The 15549-nt window shown below is 49.5% G+C and overlaps 2 protein-coding genes and 1 long non-coding RNA gene across 4 annotated transcripts; 1 reads left to right on the forward strand and 2 right to left on the reverse strand.

Moving 5' to 3' along the window:
• On the forward strand, positions 1-3647 carry LOC112888521. Of its 2 annotated transcripts, none has more exons than XR_003227829.1 (4): positions 1-792; positions 892-1004; positions 1086-2592; positions 2683-3647. It is a non-coding gene; the product is annotated as an uncharacterized LOC112888521 (long non-coding RNA). The 2 variants fall into 2 exon arrangements; XR_003227830.1 differs by having other exon boundaries at positions 1086-1620.
• A 3718-nt stretch (positions 3648-7365) lies between these two features.
• Positions 7366-9289, reverse strand: LOC112889858 (AAA-ATPase At3g28580-like). Its single transcript, XM_025956639.1, has one exon. The coding sequence runs from the start codon at positions 9212-9214 to the stop codon at positions 7694-7696; it is 1521 nt and encodes a 506-aa protein (XP_025812424.1). The 5' UTR covers positions 9215-9289; the 3' UTR covers positions 7366-7693.
• A 2257-nt stretch (positions 9290-11546) lies between these two features.
• LOC112890811 (homeobox-leucine zipper protein HOX18-like) lies at positions 11547-13071 on the reverse strand. Its single transcript, XM_025957672.1, has 3 exons — positions 12607-13071; positions 12331-12410; positions 11547-12230 (listed from the first exon to the last, which is right to left on the reverse strand). The coding sequence occupies exons 1-3, from the start codon at positions 12964-12966 to the stop codon at positions 11978-11980; spliced, it is 693 nt and encodes a 230-aa protein (XP_025813457.1). The 5' UTR covers positions 12967-13071; the 3' UTR covers positions 11547-11977.
• Positions 13072-15549: the final 2478 nt, after the last annotated feature.

The raw sequence follows: 15549 nt of genomic DNA on the forward strand, positions 1-15549 counted from the left end.
GCTCTGCGCTTCGTGGCCGGGAGCACAGGCGGCGGCGGCGGCCAGTAGCGACAGCACTGGAGGCTTAGCAGCCGTCGGTGAGGGAAGAGAGCGAGAACCGGCCAGCCAGGGAGCACATTGCAAAATTCTCGTCCACACCAAGGTGATACATGCAAATAATCGGATCGCGATATAGAGATCTATATGAAAATATTCGGACCGCGATTAATAGTCACGATCCGATATAGGGTTCTATGTGTAAATATTTGGTTCGCGACTATGGATCGCGATCCAAACTGGGGGGTAATTGAAAAATCTTGGGTCGCTTCGAGGGGTTATTTGCAGTTTTATTCCTTCTCGGCGATGTGGTTCCTGGCGAGCTCCCGCCGCCGCCGCCCCAGCTCCGGTAGCCCCGCCGCCAAGCGTATCGTGCTCGCCTCCGTCAAATCCACGCGCCCAGCCGCTTCCACCAATCCAACTTCCCCTTGCGCGGGCCCCCCTAGGAGATGCTTCCGCGGCGTCGCCGGAGCACCGCGAACGCGGCGGCGGCCAGCTGAGACGGCGAGGGATCCAATGCAACCACGCGGCGGCAGCCGCCGAACCCATGCTCCCGTCCGGCCGCCCCCGCTCCGTCGCTGGTGGCGATGGCCGGCGATGGCTGGCCACTTGACCTACATCCACGAGCCCCACGAGCTCATCGCCTCCTCCACCACCGCCTCTGCCGGCTCACCCTCGGGCTCCGCGCACCTCGAGGTCAACTTCCCCGAGGTCCTCCCAACCTCCTCCACCACTACGTCATCCCTTCCCCCAAAGGTTCGTGCGCCGCCCCCCTCTCCCCCTCCCTCGCCCCCAATTCGTCTCTCGCTGGTGGCGATTGAGCTGACCAAGGCAACTGTTTCTTCGCTGTTGCAGGTTGCGCCATGAGCTAATATTCAATGCAGCTTGGAATCTGCTCCCCATTCTTCGCACAGGTGACCGAGAAGCCTACATACGGTTCTTCCTGGATGCTATGGTTGCAGTAGAAGGTATGTTTTTGCTTTGTTCTCTTAATCTTTAATTATGGGTCATGCAGAAAGGCTGAAACTTGACCTTGTCCAATCCAACAGATCTACTATATTGGCATCAATGCACGATGAGAGTCCTAGTGGAGTACCTCCTGGAAGGTGTTTAGTTAAATGGCTCTGTGGATCCTTCTTAGATATATATTAGACTCACCTGGGCCTTATAGTGAGCTCCCAGCCAGTTGCCAACCTAAGATGGACCTGGCGTGCTGGTTGATATGACAGGCGATGCGAGATGGCATCCATTGGCCATTTTGCTGATTAAACTAGTTAACAAGTGTTCTAACAGATGGGACCTTGTATGTTGATGGGCTTGTTAGCATGTCATTTGTTTCTGCTGCTTGTTCTATCCTCTGCTATGGGGATGGTTCTCTGCACAAGGTTGGCATCAACCTCTATGAATAATTTAACTTTTGGTTATCCCTGTGTATCTTTAACTTGCCTGTGTTCGATCTGTTGCCATTGGTTTTGCACGTTTTGTTGCCACAGTGATGACTCCTGAGATTCTTCCTCTTGAAAATATTATTCATTCAATCACATGCATTTTGGGCCAAGATGTTGCTGAACTTTCTGATACCAGGTATTATCATGTTAGTACTCATTGCTTCCCGTTATTGAAATTACTGCCCCCATTCGAGGAGAGATAGGTTGGAATTGGATCTTGGGTAAAATATTGAGTCCAAAGATTGTTATGCTAGCTTGTACTTTGCATATGTTTTCTTTAACTGTTTTGCATGTGTTTTTGGTAATGGATTTACATGCTATCTCTTTTTGTTGTCACGGGAATGTTACCTTACTGGCTATTACTGCCCTTTTATGATGCTCCTGACCCTGTGTATACTATAGCTGAGAACATCTCTCTGTAAAACTTATAAATTAAAAAATTAGCTGTCATTGGTAAGTGGCTCGGTTATGCATTTTTTGGTCCATTGCGTCTGTAGTCACAGTGTGAACAAAAATATTCGCGGATGTTTCATAACTTCCCAATTTCATATTCAAATTTGAATCTAGCTGTAACCATTTTCTGTATGAGAACTGATCCACAGCTCCAACATCAGTATTGTTTTGCTGTACTGCCCAACTGGGAAAAAAAATCAAGCATGTAAAAGCTAGATTAACTAGAAGAAGAGATCAACAATTGTTTTGTCAACAAATGCATGCAAGCATATCAGCTGTTTGACTCCATGGACCTGCATGTTCAATTAATTTTCGTTTCTATCATGTGCTGCATGGGCATCATCGTCCTTCCAAGCTGATCTTATAACCAAATTTCCTACTATTTTCTCCAACCTGCACCAACTTATGTGAAGAATGTACTTAGAAATCGTACAATTTCAATGCTTTTCAGATGCCACAAATGCACTGATGATTACATGATTTTTTTTTCTCTGCTACTCTCAGAAAATGTCTGTTGCTCAGGATGGAGCATCCATTATAAAATAACAAATTAAGAATACATGGGAATCTCTGTATTAGTTATCTTATGTTTGATGTCAGGTACAGAGTCGTGAACAAATGGCCTCTGCTTGACTTCAGTTAGTGTGTCAAGTATGTGAGTTCAAATGTCCCGTGGGTGTTAGCGCTAGAAAAATGTTTTTAAAAAAGACCTACTTAATGCTTATGAATGCTTGATTCCTTGCAGGTAACCTTGCACTCAAGCTCATGAACCTCGCAGGTCTCGGCTATATAGTATGTAGTTGTTTCAAGCACTTTACACTCGAATAACATTTAATTTGCACTCTATGCTGTTGTTACCTTTTAAAATCCTAAATCAATGTTTCAGTTAATTGCAGTTATAATATTTAGTAATCTTTGGTCGTGCATCTAAGAACAAATGTTTCAGTTAATTGCAGTTTATAATATTTAGTTATCTTTGGCCCTGCATCTTAGAACAGCTACCACTATGATTGGTACAACTTAAATTTCAGGGATTAGAGGCTCAGGGCCTGTCTGAAATGCTGGAGTAAGGCACAGAAGTAGGAGAAAAAAGCAAGTTCCAAGTACTTGTTGATCATAAAAGGCTATGATCATTGTGATTATATATTTCCTGAAGCTGGTGAGTGGTGACAGTGGAAGGAAACAAATTCAGAGTGTGAGCAGGTGCAGCTCACCAATGTGGGAAAACAATGTGGAAACCAGGAATCCTGAGCTTTTTTCTTACGAGTGTTGTGAACTTTGGATAAGAGTGTTCGTTTACTTCGTTGGTTACCTGATAGCTGTTGATGATGGCACTGGCCCAGCTTTTGCATCGTTTGCCATGTTTTCCATGATGTTCACAACAATGGTTATTCTTGTTAACTGCAAGTCTGCAAAAATTCTCCATCCATCCGAACAAGAACAAGAGGATTAGCCTGCAACGAGGAACTTCATGCCATCATGGCATTATTTTGTCAATCGAAGTTTCTGATTTGGTATTCTTGGTCAAGAGTAAACCTTTTTTTTAGGGGAAGTCAAGAGTAAACTGGTTCATGGTAGCATCGAATAATGTAAACTTCATGGTTGGAGAACTCTTTAGCATCAAGTGTTGTTGACCTTCAGGTTCTCTACATTTTATTTGTGTAGGGGATCACTTGACTTCGCTTAAATTTGTCGGCTTGAGAGCACTAATGTTAAGTTGCATTGGAATTGTCTGTAAGCTGGTAACCTCTCCTGCATCTCCCTACTCTATATGGGCAAGCCCTCCATGTTCAGTCCAGTTCTACTATTAGCCTGCCATGGATGGTGAATCCATATCCACAATGTGAAGGCTCAGCTTTTGCATTGCTTGCCATGGTGTTCACAGCAATGGTTGTTCATGTTAACTGCAAGTCTGGAAAAAGTTATCCATACATCTGAACCAAAGCAAAGAGGATTAGCCTGCCATGACCACGAGGAATATCATGCCATTATTTTACCAACTGAAGTTGTTGATTCAGGCCTTTTGTTCAAGGGTAAACTTGGTCATGGTAGTGTCAAATAATGCAAGCTTCATTGTCAGAAAACTCTTTGGCATCAGTGTTGTTGACCTTCAGGATCGCTAAAATTTGTCAGCTTGAGCACTAGTGTGAAGTTGTACTGGCATTGTCTGTAAGCTGGTAACCCCAGCATTACCCCACTCTATGTGGGCAACTGGTCATGCCCTCTGTCCACTCCAGTTCTTCAGCTCTTAGCTAAAGCCTGAAATGAATATGATTCCTTTCATTGCCTGTAAAAATCATCTATGCCTCAATGCGCATCTGAAACTGAAACACGGCGATGTCATGTGCGCCTATGTCCTTACAGAATTTTAGTTTCGTTCAACATCGCATGACTTGAAAGACCGGAAACCTGTCAATTTGTTATTACAATATGTTCAATTTTGGGGACGATCTGGCAAACTTATAGATTTTTTCTTTTGAAAGGTAAACATGTAGAATTTGACACTTGGTTCACGAAGACAGCAGCGTCAGAATGTATCAGCTTACCAAGTTACTACAGCTGAACTGCATGCCTGGCTTGCAACTGAAAAAAGAATTCAGCCTGCTCGTCGAAGCTTAGAAAAGTATGCATGAGACGCACCATACAACAGGTCAACTTTCCTTCTTCTTTTTTTAATTCGCAGGTTAAAACAGATTCAAGCTCGAAAACAGTAAAAAAACGCATCTGCCCTGCTTCACTTCCTGATGCTTCAGAATTCTTGTACTATGGCTAGGTAGTTGCTCTGACAGTAGGTTCGTCAATGTGGATTATCTCAAAGTGGGAAATATTACAATCTTAATCCACCATTATAACTAAAATTAGAACACGCAGCGTGATCGGGGCCCCTCTTTCAAGCATTGACCTCTTTGCCTCTCTTTCTCTCGTCAAAGTCAACCGCTAACAAATGAATAGCCAAGGCAGGTGCGGTGGCCCGTGTTCCATTTCCTGTCATGGCGGTCGCTTTCCTCTTCCTCCTCAGCCACAGCTGGCACTTGAAGCTCCGGCGAGCGGCGCTTGTCATCTCACCCGTGGGCCATGTCTTGGTCGCCGCTCGGGAGGCGATTTATGCGCCCTTGGTCCTTTTTTCATGGCTCAGCGCAGAGGAGCGGAGAGCTGGAGGCAGGAAGCAACGGCACGGCGCTCTGCGCTTCCTGGACAGTACAGCAGGCGGCGGCGGCGACCGGCGGCGGCAGGGCAGGAGGATTAGCCGGTGAGAGCATCTCCAACCATAAATTCTATATTTGGATCCTATAATTTATATTAGCGACATATTTAATATGTTTAGTGTTAAAAAAAGCTTATACTCCAACAGCGGGGTCTCAAATTATGTCCTTTACAACTAATTGGGAAAAGATTGGAGCGGAGGCATCGGGGAAAGAAGTCTATATCAGTTAGATTTCGTGGCGAAAGGTAGATAGAACCCAAACAATTGAGTCCTATATCTAGGACCCGAAGACTGAGTCCTAAATTGATTTGCCAGTTTTTTATAAAATAGAACTCCTGTTATAGAGGCTATTTTTTCCCTTAAGCTCTGTATCTCAAGATAGACCAATTTAGAACTCCTACCGGAGATGCTCCGAGCGGAAGAGGAAGAGAGCCAGCCAGGGGGTACTTTGCAAAATCCTCATCCACAAAAGAGGGTTATCTGTAAATATTCGGATCGCGATTAGTAATCTGGATCCAAATCAGGGGGGTAAATGTAAATACATGCAAATATTTCAGATCGGCGAAAATCGCTTCCGGCGAGCTTGCGCCGCCACCGGCTGGCTCCGGTTGCCCCACTGCCAAGCATCTCGCACTCGCCTCCGCCAAATCCGCACGCCCTAGACGCATGGATCAAGCCGCCATGCCCCCTCTTGCCGGTTCCTCCCCGGACCTGGTTGCTCGCGGTGGGCTCCTCTCGTCGCCTGCTCGTCAAAGCTTCGAAAAAGTTGGCATGAGACGCATCATACAACAGGCTACTTTCCTCCTTTTCTTTTCAATTTGCAGCTTAAGGTACAGGTTTAAGCTCTAAAACTGCCAAAAATATATCCAGCCTGTTTCACCTCCTGATGCTTCAGAATTCTTGTACTGGTTAAGTGCACTGTTGGTTTGTCAATGTTGATGCCTCAAAGTGAGCATGTCCACTTGTCCAGGTAGATTTAACAGATAGAGAAACTGTTTGGGAACATGGAGCCTCTGCCTCTGGCGGAAATTTCAGGGGTTAGTGGCTCAGAGCCTGTTTGAAATGCTGGAATAACGCACGGAAGTAGGAAAACATGTAAGAAGTTGCATGTACTTGTTCATCATAAAAGAGTATGATCATTGTGATTCTATTTTTCCTGAAGCTGGTAAGTGGTGACAGTGGAAGGAAATTTCAGGTGCAGCTCATCAATGTGGGAAAACACTGTGGAAACCAGGAATCCTGAGCTATGTGTACAAGTGCTGTGAACTTTGGATAAGAGTGTTCCTTTACTGTGCTGGTCACCTGATAGCTGTTGATGATGTCACTGAGCTCAGCTTTTGCACCTTTTGCCATGTTTTCCATGGTGCTCACAACAATGGTTGCTCTTGTTAACTGCAAGTCCGCAAAAATTCTCCATCCATCTGAACAAGAACAAGAGGATTAACCTGCAACAGGGAACATGACGGCATTAAGATTGATGATAAATCCAAAGGGAGAGTCTGACATAAAAGGACAGCAAATGCTAAGGTTCAACGTAACATGCAAAGGTAAAATATTTCTTTACAAATTTCAGCAAGTAAGACAGAGATATAAAAAAAAAGAAGAGCTAGAATCTGGATCCACGGAGTGGTCCCAAGAAGCAGGGTTAAGTGTGCATAAAAACTGAAAGGAGTAAATTTCACCGGCGGTGCTTAAATTTATCCTTAGTTCTCATCCCGGTCCCGGTACTCCTAAAATGCATATAATGGTCCTTAAACTTGTTCCGCGCTCTCATCCCCACTCTTAAATTTGTCCGGAGTTCTCATCCCGCACTCTCATCCCTATCCTTAAACTTTTTCCGAGTTCTCATCCCAATTCTCGTACTCTCAATTCTCGTACTCTCAAAATGCACAACTTATACCACACCCTCAAATAGGTCCATATGCGATTAAGGGTGGGGATGAGAGCGCGGAACAAGCTTAAGGATTATTATGTATATTTTAAGAGTACCGGGACCCGGATGAGAGCTCGGGGCAAATTTAAGAACGGCCGGTGAAATTTACTCGACTAAAAGTATCAGTGTCCACCGAGGGATTGAAAGAATGAATTGCTGAAGCAATTGCTATCATCGGTCTCCTAGCCAAGATGGTGCGCAACTTTCTTGTGCCTTCAGACGTGATCCAGTCGCCCTGCGTTTCAGTACTTTACACCTAAGCTGAAAAAGGAATGTAGCAAGATAAACCATTGGATCATGCAATGAACGAGCTCTGTCATGTCCATATGCGTCATCCTGCTTGGTTGCCTGGTTGATCAGCATCCATTGCCAAAGATGCATGCTTGCGGCATAACACAATACACAACCAACCCAACACAAACGTGAGGCAAACAAAGAAGCACCCTATCTACACAACACCAGCACGTACAGACAGACGCAGTGCCCCGTCATACTCCGATCCTAACAGCTAAACCACCTCCACCATCAGCTCAGCAGCATCGATCAAGCTAGTGAAAAGCTGACGAGGCAGCCATGCATCATCGTCGCGCCGCCACGTACGATGATCCCAGGCTTCGATCACTCCGTCGTGTCCTCCGCGGATTCGTCCGGCGCCACTGCTGCGGCCGCCGCACCGTCACGCCTCCGCCGCAGCTCGTCCACGAGCTTCCTCAGGGCGGCGGCGGCGCCCGCGCCGTCGCAGCCCATGAACACCTCGGCGATGTCGGCGGGCGTGATGCGCACCGCGGCGGCGGCGAGCAGGCCCTCCGCCTCGGCCATGAGGCTGGTCACCGCGCCAGGGTCGGCGTCGGCGTCGGCGTCCTCGCAGCCCTCGTCGCCGACGCCGAGGTAGTTCTTGGCGAGCACGCGCAGCGCGGGGGCCGTGCAGTAGCCGAGCTCGATCTTGCGGTCCATGCGGCCCGGGCGGAGCAGCGCCGGGTCCAGCCGCTCCGGGTGGTTCGTCGTGAACACCATCAGCCGCTCGCCGACGCAGGACGACCAGAGGCCGTCCACGAAGTTGAGCACCCCGGAGAGACTTATGGATTCGCGCCCCGCCGCCGCCATGGCCGCCGCGGCGGCCGGCGACACCATGGCGAGCTGCGCCGCGGTCTCCTTGTCGGTGCCGCCGCCGACGCCCTTCTTCTTCTTGTTGCGGTCGGAGAGGTCGAGGGAGCAGTCGATGTCCTCGACGACTACGACGGACTTGGGCGTGGTGGAGACGAGCAGGCGGCGGAGGTGGGAGTTGGTGGGCACCGTGGTGAGCTCCAGGTCGTAGACGTCGAACTCGAGCAGGTTGGCGATCGCGGCGACGAGGCTGGTCTTGCCCGTGCCCGGCGGGCCGTGGAGCAGGTAGCCGCGCTTCCAGGCGCGGCCGACGCGCGCGTAGTGGTCCCGGCGCGCGGCGAAGCGGAGGAGGTCGGCGCGGATCTCCTCGCGCAGCGCCGGGTCGACGGCGAGCGTGTCGAAGGTGGACGGGTGCGCGAAGGCGTGCGAGCTCCAGAGGCGGTGGTGGTCGTCGCCGGGCCCCGTGGCGCGGTTGGTGTAGAGCCTGCGCTCCCGCGACTTGAGCCGCATCCTGGCGGCCTCGGCGATGAGGTGCGGGATGTAGTGGTCGTGGATGAGGTCCCGGTGCTGGCGCGGGAACTGGAGCTCGAGGGTGCGCTGGTCGCCGCCGCCGCGGCCAAACGCGCCGTACGGGCCGTGCCCGCCGCCCCGCTCGACGGCGCGCGCGGTGGAGGTCCACGTGATGCGGACGCCCCGGAAGACGTCGTGCGTGGCGTGCGCGTCCGGGAGCGAGGCGACGGGGCGGGGCGAGTGGCGCGGCTTGTGCAGGCGCACGGCGGGCGCCGTGGCGAGGCAGCGCGCGCCGAGGTAGAGCTGCGCCGAGTCGTAGTGGTCGTTGGCGCCCCCGCTGGCGCCGTCGGCCTCGTCGATGAGGACGGTGCCCCTGGGCGGGCGGAGCGCGGCGGCGACCCGCGCGAGGAGGCGGCGCAGGCACGCCTTCGCCTCCGGCGGCAGGAAGTCCCGCACGGCAGTGCGGAACACCATGAGCGTCGCGAGCAGGGAGCCCAGCGCGCGCCAGTCCAGGACCATCTCCATCGCCGCGCGCCTAAGCTTCTTGCTCGCTCTGGCTCTGCCGCGGCACTGGAACTCCGTGTGTGTGATCAGCGTGCTGCTCTGTCGAAGCGGGAGTGGAGTTAGGCGGGGCTTTGCTTTTATGCGCGCGCCGGCTCGGAGCCGATTCGGGCGTCGGCTTCTCGGGCTGGGTGGGGTCGTCGGAGTGGAGCGGTTGTGTCGGCGAGATGTGGCGGCAGGGGGTTGGCCGGGGCGGCACGGTTCTGCTGCGCGCTGCGTCGTTTTGGGCGTTCGGCCGAGTGATCTCGCCTCGCGTGCTTTTCTGGGGGAGACGACTTGACCTGGCGGGACAACGAGCAGACGAGCCGGAGGACGCCGTTGAGGCCGCTCACGTTCTCTTTGGGCGCAAATCATCGCAGTCGCACGCGAGACTGGGTGTCGCAGCGTCGCAGAAGGCCCAGCGTAGCAGCCTGATCCCCGCCTCGCAGCCTACGGACAGCGGCCCAGCCCAGCAGCTGTAGAGCAGGAGCCTCACGCAAACGTATAGAACTTCGTGTAAACATACATTAAGACAAAAAAAAATCTGTTATTCGCAAATGAATTAGTCAAATTAAACTCCGATGGTACCATTGTATTGCTTAAGTCAAGATATTTAAAACTAGACCACACTTTATAATATTTGGATGAATTTTCTTTTTGGAACATTTTTATTTTGTTCCATACTATTTTATTTTATTCTCGGAACAATTTCTATTTTGTCATGAGGGTAGAGAAATTTATTTGCGAATACGGAATAATTTATTTACGAATGTGGAACAATTTATTTGTGAAGCAGGAACAATTGTTCCACCTTCACAATCAAATTGTTCTACCTTTTAAAAGAATACTCTAAACTTATTTTATTAAAAACGTGATCAAGTGTGTTCTAATTCCAAAGTTCTCGAGGTAAAGAATACAATGGTACAATTAAAATTCAATTTGAAAAATTGGTTTAGAAACTATAATTTTTTTCATCATCGTTTTTAACATTTGGTTGCATGCGGTTACGTCGTCAACTATTAACTTCGTTCATATTTTCTGTCGCTTTTATTGGTCCGTTTGCATGTACTCTCTCTGTTTATTTACATATGGTACGGTAGGCCTGAAATATATAGGGCCAGGATGTTGCACGGAAGCCCAAAATGCTTCTGCGATGCAAATAACTCTAATCACGCACGTGACCCTAAGCTGAAGCCAGTGTTACCAACACATAGACGCTTATTCAGCCTTTGGTTCGACCTCCTACGAAAAAGCCCAACCCTTCTGAGTTCAGAGCCTGCTAATTAGTATCTAGTCTACTCCATATATAGCGATTAGCAGGAGCTAGCACTCCATCAGAGGTAGCACGCATGAGTCAGCATCCAACAGTACTGAAGTACTGAACCAAAGCGTCGTCCACAACGCGAGCTAGTGACGTTTTACGCTCCAGCTAGTAGCTTATTGGTTGGTTGTCGCCGGGCACAACCTAGCCTGCCGTCGTTTCCGCCTTCGCCGGCCAGAACAACGTGCGGCGTCGTGTCCGCGATGGTGTCCTGTGGCCTGTCAGGGAGCGGGTCCGTCTCTCCGGGGAAAGTTTCACGTTTGCGCTTGTGCCCATCTGCGTTTGGACTAGCCAACAATCGTCTGAGTTGTACCTGGGCCAGCTTGTTCATGCCCATTCTTTTTCGCTCCATTTTCATCAGTGGCCTGGTTGGTGTCAGTTCGACGTGACATGCATTTTCAGAATCACAACATCCGTCACGGTGGGGCGTGTTCGACGCACGAACTCTGCGAGTAAATTTTAAATTTACAGCAGCTTCAGGTATACCTCACGTACAAGGCCATGCATGTACGTAGTGGGGCGTGTACTGTCTTGGTCGGTGTGATCGAGATTTGGCTGAGCTGCTGCCGATGTGGTGTTTGGCTGCTACCCGGCCTCATTTGTCGCTTGACTCGGCAGGCAACGATGTTCATGCCTGTGGGAGGAGGTTGGGGGAGGACCGGGAGGCCAGAGAAGGGAGGCAGCATCATTTTTTGTTGGGCATGATGGCCAGGGTAGCAGTCAAGCACAAGCAGCCCCCCGTAGTCCAGCCAGAAGTGCTATGATTTCCTCATGTTTTTTCTGATCATTTTCGTCACCATGGTTGGAATTATTTGATCCCCTCAAGAGAAACCAGTGTAGGTGGACAACAAAACTGGCTGCTGCTTACGAAACATATAGGTGGTGGTAACAGGTAACCTAAGTTGACTCGTGAGGGGTAACCGTACTTCAGAAGTACACACAGAAAACATCTCTGAGCAGAAGTAATAAGGAAGGACATAACAAAGACGGCAATACGGGAAAATATAATAAATACAATAAATCAAAATTGCTATATAACAATAATATAGGGTTTGCTATGTACAATGAAGCATAGCAAACATATATAACAAATTAAGAAGAAATTGGCGTGTGGCTACATAATTGGTGCTGAATGATCTTTGAGTTTATCCTAAGACTCAAATCAGTTCATTGACCTGATCATATTACAACTATATTTTTTCATCTATCTATAGCACAAGGCTTGCATGCATGTTGCAACAGCATGCAGAATTTTGCAGACCAGCTGCATCCCTAAAGCTATACCGTGTGTGTAATAAGGGCACCAGAGTTATTAGCATGCATGCACACACTTTACCTACACAAACTCTCATGAAACCTCGAAACTAAACCATCTCATCGAACCGAGCCAAGCATGAATTGAAGCATACGCTTCGGCCGCCTCTCGCTCAGGAGGAATAGCTGCTGGAGCTCTTGCTTGTCTCGCCGCCGCTCGTCGTCACGGTGACCTTCTCGCAGGACGGGCAGACGGTGGCCGTCGCCGCGGCCCGCCGCGGGAGCTGCACGTAGAGCCCGGCCGCCGCCGCCGCCGACCGCTGCAGCTGCGCGAGCTCGTGCTTCAGCCGCTGGTTCTCGCCGGTCAGGCTCTCGCAGCACCGCTTCAGGATCTCGCAGTCCACCTCCGTTTGCTTCAGCTTCGTTCTGTAAAGATTTCGGAGCACGTACGATGGCAAGTTCAGAGCATGCAGATAGTGAGACAGATAGCGAGCTCAGATGCCTATCGTTATTGGCTTCCACATACCTTGCTCTCCTGTTCTGGAACCACACTTCCACCTGTCTCGCGCTTAGATTCACCTGCCGCGCGAGCTCGTGCTTCTGAGCCTGCCAAACGCCAAACAATCTTTTCGTCAGCCACTCAGCTTAGAGACCTGAAGAATACAGTGATTTCTAGTAGTCCTACATGCATGAGGATTTCGACAGAAAACGAACATCCATGCTGCATCAAGAGATGTTCTACAGACACTTGTTCATGTTCATGCCACTAGAGTAACTGATACGAGGTAGAGGACATGCTTACGTGGGATAGTATGTTGTGGGCGCGGAAGGTGTCCTCGAGCAGGGTCGACTGCTCCTTGGTGAGCCGGAGCTTCTTCCTCGTGCCTGCGCTGCCGTCGCCGCCGTCGTCGCTCGGGCTCGGCTCGTGCGATAGGCGGGCGTCGTCGTCATCGGTGATCTTCAACCTCTTCCGAGCACCGTTCTCTGCCTTGGCGCCCACCGCAGCTTCTTCCTTGACGCTCTGCGGGAACAGCAGGTCGAGCCGCACCGCCGAAGACGACCTCCGCTCGCCGTGGCTCCGCTTCAGATCGCCGCCGCCTATCCCTAGGCCGAGCCATGATTTCCCGAAATCCTCGGCCTCCATGGCACTCGCGCTATACATGGTGTCCGAGAGTTCACTGCTGCACAAAGACCTAGCTAGCTAGCACCCTAGCCTAGTATAGATCAATCCGATGAAGAGGAAGCGCTTCGCAATGGAGAAGAGAAGGTAAGGATAAGGGAGCAGTAGTAGTAAGTAGCCGGCGTATGAAGGTTTGGAGCTGCTTTATAGGTGTAGGCAGGCGCCAGCAGGCGACTACTGCTGATGCCCGGGAAACAATGGCAGGACAAGGTCAGTTTCGTGTGCGAATTGAAGACGGCAAGAACACTGTGAGGTTAATTCCAATTACAAGGAGAGGACGTTTTGTTTGAATAGGGAGCGAGATGGAGTAGTGATCGATGAGACGCGAGGAAGGCAGCCGGTTGATCGAGACCAGGAGGCGGGCCGTTTCCCGGTCTCCCGCGAATCGGATGCAAGCATCGATGGTTCCTGAAACCGACGACATTTTAAGAGGCTCACTGAATAATTGGGCGCCCTGTTTTCAACCGTAGACGGCAGTAAAGATAAAATCCCTCTCTGATTATATCCCCCTTCTTTTTTTTATCTCTGTCAAGATAAGAGACTAGCAACGAAAGAGCATCCTGAGAATTAGTAGTTTAGTACTCTTCCGTTCCCAATTATAGATCAAAAGTTATAAATCTAGAAAATTCAAATGATCTATAATTTGAAATGGAAGGAGTAAATAGCTAGTAGCCTAATATGAGTTCTGAACAAAATACATACTCCTAGGTTACTATGTTATCTGAAAATAAATTAAAATAAAAATGTTTACGTCTGTCTTGTTTGAATGTACTCTGGAAAAATACGGCAGGCTGCTAAGAATCTGTTCAAAGTAAGTGCAACTCCTATGTCCTCTAGTCACTTCGCTGGCCTTGGAGACGACCAAGCAAGTGGCACGGGTTCAGATGCAAGATAGATTTCCTAGTTACAAGCGATGAACAATCCATGTTTACACAGGCATAAACAACGCATCTATAAAGAGTATGGAAACTGGATCGAAGTCAGAGTTTCAGAGCACACAAGTCAGAGAAAGAAACGGTTGAACCCGATTCCTCCACACTCATCTTATATTCCTAGGACATTCGTACTACTGTGTACTCGTCCTTGTCCGTATACAGATGGTTCATGGAACCAAGCGAGTTCAGTGAGCTCCGCATCGATCGCTAGCACACCAGTCCTTGTCCGGCGGCGGCAGATGTGCCGCATTTGCTGAAACTCTGATCAGGGACACGCACACGCACACGCACACCCCCAAATCGATCACGCAAGCCAAAGCAATGTAACCCTAGCTAGCTCGACTGCAAATCTCGCCGACCAGCTCAGAACAAAAGTCTCTGAAACGATCTCATCAGGGCTGCCAAGACCCGACCGTGTTCTTAATTACTGCGCTGCGATCGATCAGCTCTCTTGCGGCAGCAGCAACATGTCATTGCCATTGCTGTTGGGATACGTGGAGGTGGTTGAGATCTCCCCATCATTTGCTCGGAAAATTCAAGCCGTCAAAAAGGAGGGGTTTCACCTTGGCGCAGAAGCTTCTGAACGTATAGGGCGATGCAGTGCGAACGCTCCAATTATTTCCCGTGACAAATATATGCTGCTTTGGACGGATTCGTACATGTTCTTCACTGTTCCGCATGATAACAATTTTTTTTTGTTGGACTGATTCGTTCAAAAAAGACGACATGGGTCACCTGATTCAGCCCTCTGATGCGTACGTTTCAGTCGTCGTCGTCGAACCAATAGGACAGCCGGCCACTAAATGCTCTGTCGACGAGGTCTTCTCTTATCCTAAGGTTCAGCTAGCTGCAGCTTCTTTTGTTCCAGTCTGGCTCAGGTCTTCAACCTGGCCTTTCACACAATTCGCCTGTGCACGCAGGTGGAGTGTTTTTATGCTGTATACACTGTGCACCAACTGAATTATCTAGCCTTTAGCACGTGTTAATAAAAAGTAATCGAGTAGCATGAAGTATCGTTTGTTTAATCAGAAGACCTCAACTCCTAAGCTTTTCAAGTCAGAAGAGTTCAACTCCTACTGTTTTCAGGTCATCTCCTAGGAGGCTAGGAACCAGCCTTCGTTTGAAACGGTCTTCATTTGAACTGCTACTACCATTCTGCTTTCACAAATTGTGTTTCTTTTTCCGGACACAGTAACCATGCGCACCAACCCATCAGATTCAAGTACTAGGTTGCCTCAGCTGCATTCAGTGCCGTCCTTCCCAGAAGGTTCAGAGACGTCGTTCCAGTCGCGGCAGCTTCCAATTTGCATGTTCCTTCTGGGCTGGAGCTGATGAGACAGAGACGCCAAGAACCGATCGTGCCATCAACCGGCTTATAATAATGCTAACCGAGCACTAATCAGTGCAGGGTTTTGACTCATGTGTCCCTTTTCTCCGGCTGTCCACGTAAGCATGGATGTCTGTACTGGTCATTTTCATTGACCGGCACAGAGCTGCACCTGCGTGCATGCACGCGCGAGCTAGGAAGATCAACAGGCAGCAGAGCTCAGACAGAAGAAACCTATGGTTCCATTCCTTCTTCTGGGAAGCTCGATCTCCGTTGGAGTGAGCGACAGGACGACAAGGACAT

This window comes from Panicum hallii, chromosome 4, assembly GCF_002211085.1.
Source record: "Panicum hallii strain FIL2 chromosome 4, PHallii_v3.1, whole genome shotgun sequence".
Taxonomy (NCBI): Eukaryota; Viridiplantae; Streptophyta; class Magnoliopsida; order Poales; family Poaceae; genus Panicum; species Panicum hallii.